The sequence below is a fragment of the Pelobates fuscus genome, chromosome 1 (assembly GCF_036172605.1).
Source record: "Pelobates fuscus isolate aPelFus1 chromosome 1, aPelFus1.pri, whole genome shotgun sequence".
Taxonomy (NCBI): domain Eukaryota; kingdom Metazoa; phylum Chordata; class Amphibia; order Anura; family Pelobatidae; genus Pelobates; species Pelobates fuscus.
Window position 1 is genome coordinate 111,632,918 of NC_086317.1, and position 15,884 is coordinate 111,648,801.

The 15,884-nt window shown below is 36.2% G+C and overlaps 1 protein-coding gene across 3 annotated transcripts in view; it reads left to right on the plus strand.

The window, feature by feature from the left end:
• The window catches only part of NLGN4X (neuroligin 4 X-linked), a 371,997-nt gene that overhangs the window by 343,190 nt on the left and 12,923 nt on the right, over nt 1-15,884 (plus strand). For all 3 annotated transcript variants that reach the window (XM_063450161.1, XM_063450162.1, XM_063450163.1), the window contains one exon: nt 1,308-2,097. In XM_063450161.1, coding sequence (XP_063306231.1) covers nt 1,308-2,097 — 790 coding nt within the window. The remainder of the gene's footprint in view (nt 1-1,307; nt 2,098-15,884) is intronic.

Consider the following 15,884-nt stretch of genomic DNA (forward strand, 5'->3'; position numbering starts at 1 on the left):
TAACAAAATCCAATACAAAAAGCTACTAGTGTTTGTTCTTAATAAAGTACAATGAAAATCTTACAGATAATATTTGTGTAACAAAAGTATTCAGGGAAATATCTCATGTGGCACAATAAAAATGTAGATGGGCGAATTGTGTGAATGGATATAAACATTAGCTTTTTCCAGTTTGCACGTGTGAGTGTGTTCACATATACACAAATGGTGAATGTAACCATCATTGCATCATTATTGTGCTTATTTATATTGTTGTTTCTAATATGTAAGTAAATAAATGATACATTTTCCAGGACAGAAGAATGGATATTTTTATAGTTTTCATGTTTCAAGTTCTAAAGGGCATTTTCAGTGCAGCACTATACGGTAGTCATAAAAAGCTAGTTTTAAGTATACAGACATTTAAAGGGACATAATATGAATTTGTTGACTCCAGTGTTTTAATGCGGTATATACGTGATGTTAATAGAAATATGCAAAAAATATAAAATTTACAACAATTAAAAGAAATAAAAAATGTAACTTTGAAGTTCTTAAAATTGCAGAACTTACGCAGGAAAATGGCTGCAGTTAGAATGTGCTCTTGGAAGGAAAATTGGGTCTGATCAATGTTGTTTTGATGCTAATAACAATTTCAGAAAAAAAATATTACTGTAAAGGTGTTGTAAGCTATCACTGATATTATATTCTTTGAATCCCATAGTTAAATCAATCAATAAATAAGAATAATATAAAATACTGAAATAGTATAAGAATATGCTTAACAATTTTGAAATCATTAAATTAGTCTCAAGTGAATTATAATTTCATAAAATCAAAAGGACAAAGTAAGTACTATTATCTGTATTGATTTTAGCTTATGTTTTCCTATGAGTACTTGAGTGTATTCTCAAAGAATGACAAAATCCTGTCATTTTCTACTGACCTTTGCAAAACTGAAATTATATTGTTTAGTGTCAATTATATGGACAAGAGAAGATGATTACCCATAGCTGTTGAGCTTTTTTTTTTTTGCAAATAAGGCAATTTTTAAATTATGCAAAACCAGAAACATATTTAAGGATCCTTTCATTCTTGTACTTTAGAAAAAAGCGCATGAGAGTTTGCAGTTCAGTTAAATGTCATGCTGAAAATAAGAGCGAATTGTACCAGTTAAGAAAACGTGATACTTGTGTTAAATATTTTTCTGTCCGCAGCTAGGATTTAAATTAAACAGACACAATGCATGTATTATTTACTCTGTAAAAGCAGCATTGTTTATGATTTTTAAAGTTTTTCATTTGCATTTATAAATTTTGCACCTGCAGGTTTGTTCCAAAAAGCAATCATACAAAGTGGGACAGCCCTGTCCAGCTGGGCAGTGAACTACCAGCCTGCCAAGTATACTAGGATATTGGCAGATAAAGTAGGCTGCGACATGTTGGATACTATTGACTTGATTGAATGCCTTCGAGAGAAGAACTACAAAGAACTCATTCAACAGTCCATCACACCAGCCACATACCACATTGCTTTTGGACCAGTCATTGATGGTGATGTCATTCCAGATGACCCTCAGATTCTGATGGAACAAGGGGAGTTCCTTAACTATGATATTATGCTTGGAATGAATCAAGGGGAAGGCTTTAAATTTGTTGATGGTATTGTAGATAATGAAGATGGTGTCTCTCCAAGCGACTTTGACTTTTCAGTTTCCAACTTTGTAGACAATCTGTATGGTTACCCAGAAGGAAAAGATACACTTAGAGAAACGATTAAGTTCATGTACACTGATTGGGCTGACAAAGAAAATCCTGAAACAAGAAGAAAAACTTTGGTAGCACTTTTCACAGATCACCAGTGGGTGGCACCTGCTGTTGCAACAGCTGACTTACATGCTCGATATGGCTCTCCAACATATTTCTATGCATTTTATCACCACTGCCAAAGTGAAATGAAACCAACCTGGGCAGATTCTGCACATGGTGATGAAGTCCCCTATGTGTTTGGCATTCCTATGATTGGACCCACAGAACTCTTTAATTGTAATTTCTCGAAGAATGATGTCATGCTCAGTGCAGTTGTTATGACATATTGGACTAACTTTGCCAAAACTGGGTATGTATTTTTCTTTTTATTATCATTTTTGTTAGCGGGTAGTATATATACATTAAATAATATCACTTTTTGAACTTTAGTTTCCAGTTGGTTTGAAGTTTTATATTTCTGCTAAAAAATCTTTGCATTTAAAGCACATTTTATTAGAAATGTAACATAAACTTTATTAAATTCTTAAATGCTTCTGACATGTACACAATATAGGTTGCATGTGACTATCACATTCCAAGTTAACCTTTAAGCTTATTCTTTATTAACTTAAAGTTAATGCTTAAATGTTGAGCATATTATAAAGTATTTCTGATGTGCTAGAAATAAAGAAAGAAATTCTAAATAGGATAAACAAGAGTCAATATATATTGCAGTGCTACATGCAGAGTCAAAAAAACTTTTATTTTTTTAGATTAAGAATATATCAGTATATTTTACGATAGTTTTTATCCTTCATGTTTCCCTGATTCCTGGTAACTGTTAAGTGTCATACTTGCAAAAATCTATTGCAACTTGCTGGTAAATGCTTTTCAGATCAGTAGTGTACTACCTGCCTTATAATTGATCGCCTTGTTTTTGGAAAAAAAATAGTATTCAAATTTCTCAAAGTATATTAATACAGGTCATAGTTTGACGATGATGACTTATGTTTCAAACAAGAAAGTCATATGACACTGATTATGTTTAATACTCAATGCAGGGCCGTCTTTAGCGCGGGGCAAACGGGGCAGCTGCCCCGGGCCCAGTTGCTCCTGGGGGGCCCAGAGCAGCTGCTCCGTGGGCCCCGCGATTTGGGCAGCCCCCCTTGGACCCGGTGGTGCGGCTGCACAGAGCCGCACCATCCCGCATGCTAAAGAGGGCCCCCGGGTGGCCCATGCACTAAGGGCCACCCGGTGGACATGTGTCAGCAGGGGCCCGGTCGGGCGCTGTTACGCTTAAACAGCGCGACCGGGCCCCTTCCTGTTCGTCAGCCAGCTGGGAGGAAGTGAGTGCCGCGCGTCACTTCCTCCCACCGGAGATCAGAGCCGCACAGGAGGAGAAAGGCAGGGAGGAGGGGAGTTTAAGAGGAGAACTCCCAACTGCCTCAGCCTGCCACTGTTCCCCAGGGAAACCACCCTCCAGAAAAGGTAAGGGTGGTTGGAGGGTGGCTAAATGTATGTCAGTATGTTTGTGTGTGTATGTCTGTCTGTGTTTCAGTGTATCTGTGTGTGTATATCAGTATGCCTGTGTGTGTCATTATGTCTGTGTGTGTGTCAATACTTCTGTCAGTGTGTGTGTGTGTGTGTGAATACTTCTGTCAGTGTGTGTGTCAATATGTCTGTGTGTGTGTGTCAGTATGTCTGTGTGTGTGTGTGTCAGTATGTCTGTGTCTGTGTGTGTGTCAGTATTTCTGTGTGTGTGTCAGTATGTCTGTCTGTGTGTGTGTGTCAGTATGTCTGTCTGTGTGTGTGTCAGTATGCCTGTGTGTGTCAGCATGCCTGTGTGTGTCAGCATGCCTGTGTGTGTGTGTGTCAATACTTCTGTCAGTGTGTGTCAGCATGTCTGTGTGTGTGTGTGTCAGCATTTCTGTCTGTGTGTGTGTCAGTATGTCTGTGTGTGTGTCAGTATGTCTGTGTGTGTGTCAGTATGTCTGTGTGTGTGTCAGTATGTCTGCGTGTGTGTGTCAGTATTTCTGTCAGTGTATGTGTCTGTGTATGTGTGTGTGTTAGTATGTCTGTCTGTGTGTGTCAGTATGTCTGTGTGTATGTCAGTATGCCTGTGTGTGTCACTGTGTCTGTGTGTATGTCAGTATGCGTGTGTGTATCAGCATGTCTGTGTGTGTGTCAATAAGTCTATCAGTGTATGTGTCTGTGTGTGTATGTATGTGCGTCTGTGTGTGTGTGTGTGTGTCAGTATGTCTGAATGTGTGTCAATATGTCTGCCAGTATGTGTATGTGTGTGTCAGTATGTATCTGTGAATGTTTTAATATGTCTGTGTGTGTGTATGTGTCAATATGTCAGTGTGATTGGGGGTTGGGCGTAATTGGGGGGTTGGTGGATTGAGAGGGTCGCAGGGCCGAGGGGGCCCAACAAAATTCTTTGCCCAGGGTCCTATTCATATTAAAGACGGCCCTGACTCAATGATGTATATATAGTTTTTAAGTATTTGCATATTTGATAGATTGTCACTTGCCATTTGCACATGTATTTGTAAAGAACCATATAGATATGTTTATATTTTGAGAAACTGGTAGTAAAATGAAAAGTCTAAGTAACTCCCTCATACGAACACTAGATGGTGATGTGGCACACCAGATTGTGCTTTGTATTGGGATAAAGAACCTCTTCCTTGCATTTTTCATTTATGTAAATTAAATGCAGTGCTGTGTGCTGTGTGCCAACTCCTCAGAACAAAAAGTACAGGGCACAATGGACCTGGTTTCTTAAATAAATCAACATGTATTTCTCTAAACTTTGGTCTATTCCACAGAAAAAAAGCTGTACCGATGTATAATATATTTTAACAATGAGCACATTGTTCTACAATTTAAATCATGATCGACAGGCAGATATACAGTGAGCGTGTAAGTTGATATGTACATGTGTGAGTGAGGAAATGAAATTATTACTAAGATATTGAAATAGAGTACAGTTTTTTTAATTATTTAAAAGGACAGGCATAAATGAAATGCAATATTTGAAGGACAATATTCAAATGCGTTAAGCCTGGAAATGAAAGTCAAATAACATATTTATAACTAGGGAGAAAGCCAATATTAAGATTTAAGATATAAACTCATCCTGTTTAATATATTATCCATGTATCACTGTTGTTAATGTATATTACACATTTATGAATGCAAATAAGTCCTCACTTGGGCATAAAGAAGGTATGATAAGGAAGGTAGAGGAACAGCAAAAGTGATGTAGAATATGGGGAAAAGTAAACAATCACAGTATAAGCAACCTGCCATATAATAAATATATATAAATATATACAATACAAAAAGTAAAAAAATAATAATAATAAAAATATATATATATTTATCAATATATAAATGTAATGCATTTTATTTAATTTATAAAAATTAAAAACATATAAGAATAGTGCTAGCATATTTAAGTAAGCAGTGCAGATATGATTGTATATTTTTAAAGTGTTTTAAGTGGTTGATCAGTGGTTCAAAGAAGGTAAATCTGCGAAGAGAAACATTTTTACTATTGTTATTAGTAGAAAGGAATATAGATTTTCTTAATTATGTTTTAAGTACAAACATTTTTGAGTTTTTGACCAACAATCGCATACTGTACGTGGTTCTATTTTATGGATAAATTGAATATCATAAGGTGAAATTTTATAAAAAAAATGTTTTTTTTATTTGTACAATTTGAAATATTTGGGGAATACTTAAGAATAGGAAACATGATTGATTAACTGAGCTTACCATGGACTCAAGTGAATTAATTTGCTGTTCCAACTTTGCATTAATTTGCAAGCATATTAAGTAATCAGTCACTAGCAAACTTATTGAATTTTTCCCCATAATTGTACATGTTCATATAAGGTGATTTATTAAACATTGTGAAAAGAAAACTTTATAAAGCATATAGATGTTGGTTGTGTCTGCCCAAGTTTTATAATCTTCCAATCAATATCATGCAAGTAAAGATCATTTTGGTATCACTTATGCAAAAGTGGAATGTCTGCATTATTTCTAGTAAGCAGGGGTGGCATACAAGGGCCTCAGCAACACCACATTTTGCTCAAACTTTAAAACAATGACCCAGAATTGGGCAATGGCACCCACAACCTAATAGCACCATACCCAAAACACCAACGTGCACTGGTTATGATGCTTGAACTATCCCTTTACAAGCTCATAAACTACAAATGCAGCCGGAGTAAATACCCAGAAGGAAATCTTTTACTGTCAATATAGAGAGGCATCCACCAGAAATGGCACATACGTCAAATGCTGTGAACCTGTCACAAAAGGTTAAACTATTTGTTTTTCCCAGATCAGCTACTTTACCTGAAGTTGTTCAACTTTCAAATGAGTTAAAAGACAAATGACTTAAGTTTAAGCTACTTACAATAGATGTACACTGCTCAGCTCTGTTACACTTAGGTAGAGTAAGAAAACTGTTCAGCATATGATTTTTAAGGAACACTCTACTCAACCTAAAGTTTTTGGGTTGCACCCTACTAGTTGACGGTTAGACAGCCAGTAAGGTGATCTTTCTCACTGCTTTGTGCTATAGCATTGCTGACTTCTCTTTGAGAAGCTTTGAATTGGCTGGAGATCAGTACTGATGATCTCCCAAAAATGTACTGGAGCATGGAACCTTAAAGTAAGTTATCTGTTTTAGAGCACCGGAGGAGGGGGTGCAATAATGCAAATGGATTATATGAGTATATCATTATTTATTTGTAATTCTGGAGTATTTTTTAAGAATAGCACATAGATAATTTTTGAATAAATCAGTAGTGTGCACATTTACCATTAATACACTTACATTTTTTCACTTAAAAAATAATTGGGGGTTCAATTGACCCACTTTAATTTAAGAAGGTTATATAGTAATAGCTATTTCTTCTTTTCAGCAATATTCAATGTGGGTGTAAAATAATAAAAAAAAACAGGCAGGCACAATAGTAATGCAGTATTTAGCTCAATTTAATTTTGTAGGCTATCTCCGCCAATGTTATTGGGTGAATCTAGTCCCACCAATCATAATACAACAGCACTACATTAGATCTTGCATAAGCATTTCTTTGATTTCAGAGATTATCCTAATTACTGGTTTAGTGCATTTTGGTCTGTAATATATATCTTAAAAAAGCATTAACTTTCAAATCTATATTGCAAGGCATGAGACTTTAACATGGTCTGTGCATGCAACTAATGCAATATACATTCCAGTAGGTGAATACTCCTATGCTATTTGATTTTAAGAAAGAAAATGAGTTCCATGTAGAATAGCGTGATATTTTATAGCTGATTTCATTACTTGTCAAAGCTTAATAACACTACTCCATAGATCAATTCATGCAATGAAAATCCCTTCATTTTAAATGCATCATGTTAATCAATTAAATCTAATCTTGTTTTGGAGATCAACACACATTCTGCATACATTGAAACAGCATCTGGCCTTGTTCATATGAAGCATAACAATAAAGCATCAAATTATACACTAAATCATTAGAAATCCCACAGGTCATAAAATATTCAGATCGGATAAACCATGTTTTCTTACATTCTTCTTAAAGAAAAATGGTATAACTGAGAGTTATACCCAGTACCAATAATAGTACAAGCTTAGACAAGTTGGAACTACTATGTATGTATCACAAGAGTTTGCATTATACGCCTGCAAGCATATCCTACTTTTGATCACATAAATATTAATCGGTATAATGTACCGACGTACATATATGTAAATCTATCACATACTTTTGGGAGTACAAATAGTGAAGTAATATCACTACATAGGTACTACATATTACCAATTTGAAAAGACATACCAAAAAGAAAATGAACTCAAAATAAAATGTAATCTTTATACAGTGAGAAAAATGGAGAAACCTGTCATTTTATAAGCCCATTCTCCACTCAAGGCAATATGATAAGGCCAAGATGCAATACAATTGTTGCACATACCAATGATAGAATACTTTTAAAATTATGAGCAAGCCAGGAGCCTCTTTTTTACCACTTTATTACTAACATGCCAAAGTTTCCATAATCTACATGATCATTTGACCTATTTAGCAGATTTTCTTTTTATCTGTAGTTACACGCTGATCACACAGTCCTTTGTTCCGTTGTTTTTAATGGGAAAAAAATGAGTGTTTATACATATCCAATATTAATTTAATGTATTCCTAAATTCATTGATCTGGCATGATGGTATAAACACATCAGCACTCTGACCACACAAACAAATATAAGTATAAGATAATTAATATAGTTTAATAAAGTTGACACTATTTTGGCAAACCACAATAAGTAGACAAGTGTACTAAAAAGAAATAAGTATTATGAATCAATGCAAAAGTAATAATGTCTATCTATACAGGTCTAAATATTAAGCTGTTTGATTTATCTAGGTAGAGTACAAATACTAACCACCCTTATGGATCTATTAGTTCAGTATCAGTTCAGGTAGATTATTCTACACTAGGATTTACACTGGACTTGGAGAGATATACTCAATAATTTGCAAGTCCCCACTGTATTAAAATAACAGTTAATAATAGATGGAAAGGTTATATATTACCCCTGCCAATTTGGAGATGATACAGCTCTCTGGTATGTCAATTAATTGTTGCAATAAGGATGGATGGCGTGTGCTTTTTGGTGGAAGGCTTGTCTTTCACCTAGCAGAGATTCCTTGGCATTCAGTCAGATTTCCTTCTGCCCAGATATAATTTCAGCCCTTTCTCTAATGGATCTTTTATTTGTTAGTATATATCTGATGATCTGATGGTGATTCTTCATCTCAGATCTACTCCCATCAATAAGCCCCAGGTAGTTTTTCACACTGGTTTTCATTTATAAACTGTGTTTTGTTTATGTACTGGAATTTGGAATGTATTTACTGTTTTTACTGGGTTATTTTTCTTTAATAAAATGTCTTTAATTTATTTTATTCCAAACCAATGTCAATATTGCCTATTAGTCCTTGGCTGGGAAGTTTCTTGTGATAGTTTCTTACTTGCTGTCCTCTTTTATAAAGGCATACAAATGTTATATTAAAAGTTCTGACGCATCAATATATATATATATATATATATATATATATATATGTATTTCTCTAAAGGAGACGTAAAAATAATTAACTATCCCTCTATTTAGTGTTAATGTTAATAGTGATGGGTGATTGTGAAACTGTCAACTGACCCAATTTCTATCTCCCATTTCTTGCTCGGTCTAATGTTTCTGAATTAACTTGAGCACCACAGAGGTGATAGGCTGTTGGGGACTCTAATTTATCATGAAACCTTTAAAAACTGTTTACCATGACCTTAGAGATGGGGGCAGAGCCAACGACTGAAAAAAGCAGACGCACATACCGAGAGCTCCCGAGAGAAAAAATTTTCAGCTTAATTGAGCCAAAACCAGCCTACATGCTCCAGAGAGCAGTACTGTCAGTATGGGAAAGAAGACAAAACTCCGTAGGAGTTATGCAGCCCCCACTTCCACTGATATCGGGACTTTACTCTGAGTTACCCCGCTGCGGTGGCCTTCAAAGATGGCGCCCACGCGGGAAGACTGCGACCTAGCTTTGGAGGAGAGTGAACAAGAAGACCCTCGGTATCCTGCTGAGCGGAGAGATACAAGCAGGACCCTCACTGACTGTGAATCTGTTCTCAGAAGGTCAAGCCCTGAAACCCGTCCAGAAAAGGTACCCACCAGCAAAGCTGATATACAAAACATGCTGAAAGAGATGAAAGCATTCTTTGTGGCCGACATCGCACTGGTCCGAGAGGATTTGGGGGTTATGACGGCCTGGGTGCGAGCACTGGAAAACAATGTTGATATCACCAGGGGAAAACAGGAAGACCTGGAAGCCGAAATGAACAGACTAAGACAAGCTAATCTCTCTATGGAGGGAAGGCTGGCCATCCTGGAGGACTCTAAGCGGCAACGAAAATTGTGGGTACGCGGGGTCCCTGAGGAAATCACTACTACTGAGGTACCCCACTACCTACATAGAATGCTGAGGTCTATGCTCTCTCCAGCAAAGGCAAAAGCAATCCAACTGGACTACCACTATTGAGTTCCTATAACTAAAGCCCCGGCCGGGGTCCAAGGGACTTAGTGCTATGTTTCCAGTCCTTACAGAGTAAACAGCTCAACGAAAGCTGCACCCACCTTCCATTTTGAGGGCTCAGATCTCTCATTCTACAACAACCTTTCTAGATCCACGATGCTCTGGGGAAATTCCCTGCAACCAGTAACCAAGCAACTGAGGGACAATGACATTAAATACCACTGGGGATCAGGCCGCTAGCTAATGGTGACCCATGCAGAGAAAATCATGCAACTTAGCAAGGTCTCGGAGGCATAGTGGCTCTTTAGGGAACTGGACTTACCGATCCCAAACACCCTGGTGCAGACACCTACACCGACCACCTCACAAGCACATACTGCTACTCCATGGGACGTAATCTACCCCAAATTGCAACGAGGAGCTGAGGCATGGATAACTCCCGGCAGCTGAGACCCGCTGGAGGTGGCGGCTTGCACCTGCCTAATCTATATCTGAGCTTACTTTACAAAATGCTCTTTTCTCAACCGTTGCTATTAATTTATGATACAGACCTGCTTTCTCTATGCTGATAGCTATATACTGATTTCTGCTCAATTTCTTAAAGTGATAATTATTTAACCAGAAGTAGCTCAGGTTACATACAGATAGCAGGCGTTACCTCTTAGATTCTCTAGGGCTCCCACACCCCCTCATGAAGCAGTCTTAGTTGAAAGTGTCTAATTAGCATATCATATAACAGTGCATACAGGACCAGATAGAATTTACATAGACTAGCAGCTTTGTTTATGCTCCGGGATGTACTTAAACTGTATATGTCTATATTCGTTTCATTATGTGCACGTAAAACATGGCCAATAACGCTTTTTATCTATGTGTTTGCATATGTGAATGCCACAATAAAAATACAAATAAATAAAAACCTGTTTACCACTACCCGGTTATTTACCAAACTGAGAATTAAAGAAAAAAAAAATTAAAATTTTAAGGCCAAAGAAGCAAAACTAAAAACATAACTGACTTAGAGAATTTTCCAATTTAGTCATTTTGACCTATAGATATATCTTGAATTATCTTTAAATTCTCACTTTTGTGAGTAATTCTGTGAGAGGATGGTGCCAGGGATACCACCTAGATGTGATGAAGTGGTTACAGTGTCTAGAGTGTCTCTTTAATGCCTCTAATAATATATTTTAAAAAAATCCATGAACAAGTTAGAAAATACTACAATTAAAGACCAGAAAACAATAATACATTTGATTAGCAAATTATTAGAGTTGCTAATCAACTCTAAACACATGGTGTATTGGTATAGAACATACCTCTCATCTTTGTGTATGTACATATTTGCATTAAGAAATTAAAGTCACTTTTTATGTTTTTTAAGGCTGTATTATACAGACACATTAAAAATATATTTTTAACAATAAAGCTGGTTTGAGAATTGTTATAGATAGCAGAATAGGCAACAATGTGCCATGTTAATCAGCAGTTGCTAAGGTCAGTACGGTATTGTCATGTATAAAAAAAGGACATTAACTTTCGGGATGAATATATACATTTGCATCATTTTGAAATGTAGATTTATTTAGTTTAGAAAACAAACAAACATCCAAGATCCAGTGCACTAGCTCATTTACTAAACAGCAATTTCAAGTCTAAAGAATGTAATATTTTTATTTAAAAACACCTCACTTAGGCAAAAAATAATGGGGGTTTAGTTACAGTATATGATCATGCATTGCATAAGCCTGCCACAACATCAACGTATCTCATTCTTGGCAGGTCCTACTCTAGCACATATTGCCTGCTCTTATGAGATTAATCCACTTTTTTGGGAAATGCTTTCTCTAGGTACTCTCTGTAGGTCAAGGTTAAATAGGGCACCTGTGACAGGGAGGAGTGCAAAGCCAGGGAGTTTTATTTAAAAAACACCTCACCTAGGTAAAAAATAATGGGGGTTTAGTTACAGTATTTGATCACACATTGCATAAGCCTGCCACCACGTCAATGTACTCCATTCTTGGCACGTCTAGAAAAACAGCACCTCAGAGGGGATATGATCACATTATACAAATATATCCAGGGCCAATACAATCCATTGTCTGGAAATGTATTCATAAACAGGAATATACATATAACATGTGGTCTCACATTTAGAATGGAAGAAATGAGAATTAGTGTAAGGCAAAGGAAAGTGTTTTTTACAGTAAGAACAATAAGGATGTGGAATTCTCTGCATGAAGAGGTGGTTTTATCAGAGTACATAAAACATAATATTCAGGGATATAATTCTTAATTAGTGGGGTAATAGCTTCTTGATCCAAGATGATGTCTGACTGACATTTTGGGGTCAAGACGTTTTTTTTCCTAGTTTGTTGAAAAATTGGAAGCACTTCAAACTGGGTTGTTTGTCTTCTTTTGGATCAACAGCAACAATTATGTGAGAACGGCTGAACCTCATGAACACATGCCTCTGTTCCTGAAGCACAGGCATATGCTAGTCATTACTTAATCTACAATGAACAGACCTCCACTGTATTAAAACAACAGTTAGTAATAGGTGGAAAGGTATTATGTATTATGTAGATGCATTAAAATATATAATTAGTTATATATCTGGTTTAAATAGATTATATATAAAACCCACAGAGAAGCAAAAATAAACCAACACAAAATAAAATAAACCCAGACCCTTTAGTCAAGTGCTTTCCAGTCTTTTCAGTGGAAGTACCCTTGTATGTCTGAAATAAAAATGTCCATGTTTGTCTTTCCAGGACTTTGCAGGTATTTTTACTGAAATAGGCACAAATCCTGGTTTCCAACCTTTATATTTCCCACATCACCTTTCAGTCTATTTTCCAATCTTTTCTTCCTTTCTAAATTCTCTCTCTTCTTCCTCCAAGTTTTTTTTTCAGTGACTTTATATCCATGTTTTTGCTCTTTTTAATGCTAACAATCCCGTCACACTGTCTCTGAGTCACTCACTGAACCCTAGGACCACAAACGAGCTGAAAGAGATCTGCACCCACCAGTGGTACAGACCACACACTCCTTCAGAGTTGTGAAGAAGCACTGAGCTAGGCAGGGATGATTTTGGTCATAGAGTACGTATACTGTAGGTTGAGAATTATGGTTCTAGTCAATAGGTAAGAATGTTTACTGTCAATATGAAGAACCTTGAGTTTACTGTGGTTATTTGTCTTGCAAAGCCTAATTCATTAATATGGAGGTATGTAATATTGATTCACAAAAAGTACAAATGACTCATGGTAATATTAAATGTATGCTTACTAATGCAAGGAGCCTATATAACAAAATGGGGGAACTAGAGGCAATAGCATACACTAAACAATACGATATAATAGGCATAACAGAAACATGGTGGGATGAGACACATGACTGGGCAGTTAACTTAAATGGGTACACATTATTTAGGAGGGATAGGAAAAACAAGAAGGGTGGTGGGGTATGTTTGTATGTCAGCCATGAGTTCAAGTCAAATCTTAGGCATGTGGAGTGTGACGAGGAAAATGTGGAAGCTTTATGGGTAGATATCTGCTTGGGGCAAACAAAGGGAAATACGTTATTGGTTGGGATATGTTATAAACCACCAAATGTAAATATTAATGAGGAAGAACTGCTGTTAGAGCAAATTGGTGAAGCTGCAAATCGGGGGAACACATTAATTACTGGAGATTTGAAATACCCGGACATAAATTGGGATAGAGGGACTAGTACTTCAGCTAGGGGAATCCGTTTTTTGAATGTGTTAAATGACACCTTTATGTCACAACTGGTACAAGGACCAACTAGAAAGGATGCTTGTCTGGATCTCGTTATAACACACAATGTTAATCTTTTAACCAACATCCAAGTAGGGGAGCATTTAGGAAATAGTGATCACAATATGGTAACTTTTGAAATAAACTCAAAAAAGCAAAAGCATGTGGGGTATATTAAAATGTATAATTTTAAAAAAGCCAATTTTAATAAGATTAGGGCAGCTCTACAACATATCGACTGGCATAAATGCCTTAGTGATAAAAACACTGAGGAAAAATGGAAACTATTCAAACAAATATTAGAAAGGTACATTTCACAGTATGTACCATTGGGTAATAAATATAAAAGAAACAAATTAAAACCAATGTGGCTTAGTAGAGAAGTAAAACAAGAGATTAAAAATAAGAAAAGGGCTTTTAAAGCATTTAAATCGGACCAATCAGATGCATCCTATATAAGATATAAGGAAGCCAATAATACTTGCAAAAAGGCAATTAAAGTGGCTAAACTAGAAAATGAGAAATTGATAGCCAAAGAATACAAAACCAACCCCAAATATTTTTCAAGTACATTAATTCTAAAAAAACAAAAAATGAAAGTGTAGGTACACTGAAAACAGAAATGGGTCTGTTAGTCAATGAAGACCAGGAAAAGGCAGACATTTTAAATAACTATTTTTCTTCGGTATATATTAATGAGGATCCTATGGCAAGAGATATGCATATGATTGCTGCAACAAACTTGCAGATAACTTGTGATTGGATAACTCGAGACAAGGTGCTACAGCTATTAACCCCTTAATGACCAAACTTCTGGAATAAAAGGGAATCATGACATGTCACACATGTCATGTGTCCTTAAGGGGTTAAAGAAAATTAATGTAAATAAAGCTCTGGGGCCTGACGGTATCCACCCACAAGTACTTAAGGAGCTAAGTAGGGAAATAAGTGAACCTCTGTATTTTTCAAGATTCTTTTGTTTCAGGTATTGTACAGGAGGATTGGAGGAAGGCAGATGTTGTTAATATATTTAAAAAGGGTTCAAAATCCTTGCCTGGAAATTATAGACCTGTGAGCTTAACTTCTGTGACTGGGAAATTATTTGAACGGCTATTAAGGGATAATATTCAGGAATTCATTGGGAAGAACTGTGTTATTAGCAATAATCAGCATGGTTTTATGAAACATAGGTCATGTCAAACTAACCTAATTGCATTCTACGAAGAAGTAAGTAGAAATATAGATCAGGGTGTTGCAGTGGATGTGATCTACTTGGATTTTGCCAAGGCATTTGATACGGTTCCTCACAATAGGTTAGTCTTCAAACTAAAAGAAATTGGTCTAGATGAATATTCTTGTTCTTGGGTAGAAAATTGGCTTAAGGATAGAGTACAGCGAGTTGTCATAAATGGTACATTTTCAAGCTGGACAAAAGTGGTAAGTGGTGTCCCTCAGGGTTCTGTTTTGGGACCGCTTCTATTTAACATATTTATAAATGATCTTGAAATGGGCATTGAAAGCCATGTATCAGTGTTTGCAGATGACACAAAACTTTGTAAAGTAATAAAATGTGAGCAAGATATTGCCTTGCTGCAGAGAGATTTTGATAGATTGGGGGACTGGGCACTAAAATGGCAGATGAAATTTAACGTAGAAAAATGCAAAGTTATGCACTTCGGGGTTAAGAATGCACAAGCAATTTACACCCTAAATGGTAGTGAACTAGGGATAACCACACACGAGAAGGATTTGGGAATTGTTATAGACAACAAATTAGGTAGCAATATGCAATGTCAATCTGCCGTTGCTAAGGCCAGTAAGGTTTTGTCATGTATAAATAGGGGCATAAATTCTCGAGATGAAAATATAATTTTGCCTCTTTATAAATCGCTGGTAAGACCACACCTTGAATATGCTGTGCAGTTTTGGGCACCTGTTCTAAAGAAGGATATCATGGCACTGGAAGGGGTGCAGAGACGAGCTACACAATTGATAAAAGGAATGGAGCATTTTAGTTATGAAGAAAGGTTAAAAAATTTAAATCTCTTCAGTTTGGAAAAACAGCACCTTAGAGGGGATATGATAACATTATACAAATATATTTGGGGCCAGTACAAACCATTATCTGGAAATCTATTCATAAACAGGGCTATACATAGGACACGAGGTCACACATTTAGACTTGAAGAAAGGAGATTTCATCTGAGGCAAAGAAAATGTTTTTTTTTTACAGTAAGAGCAATAAGGATATGG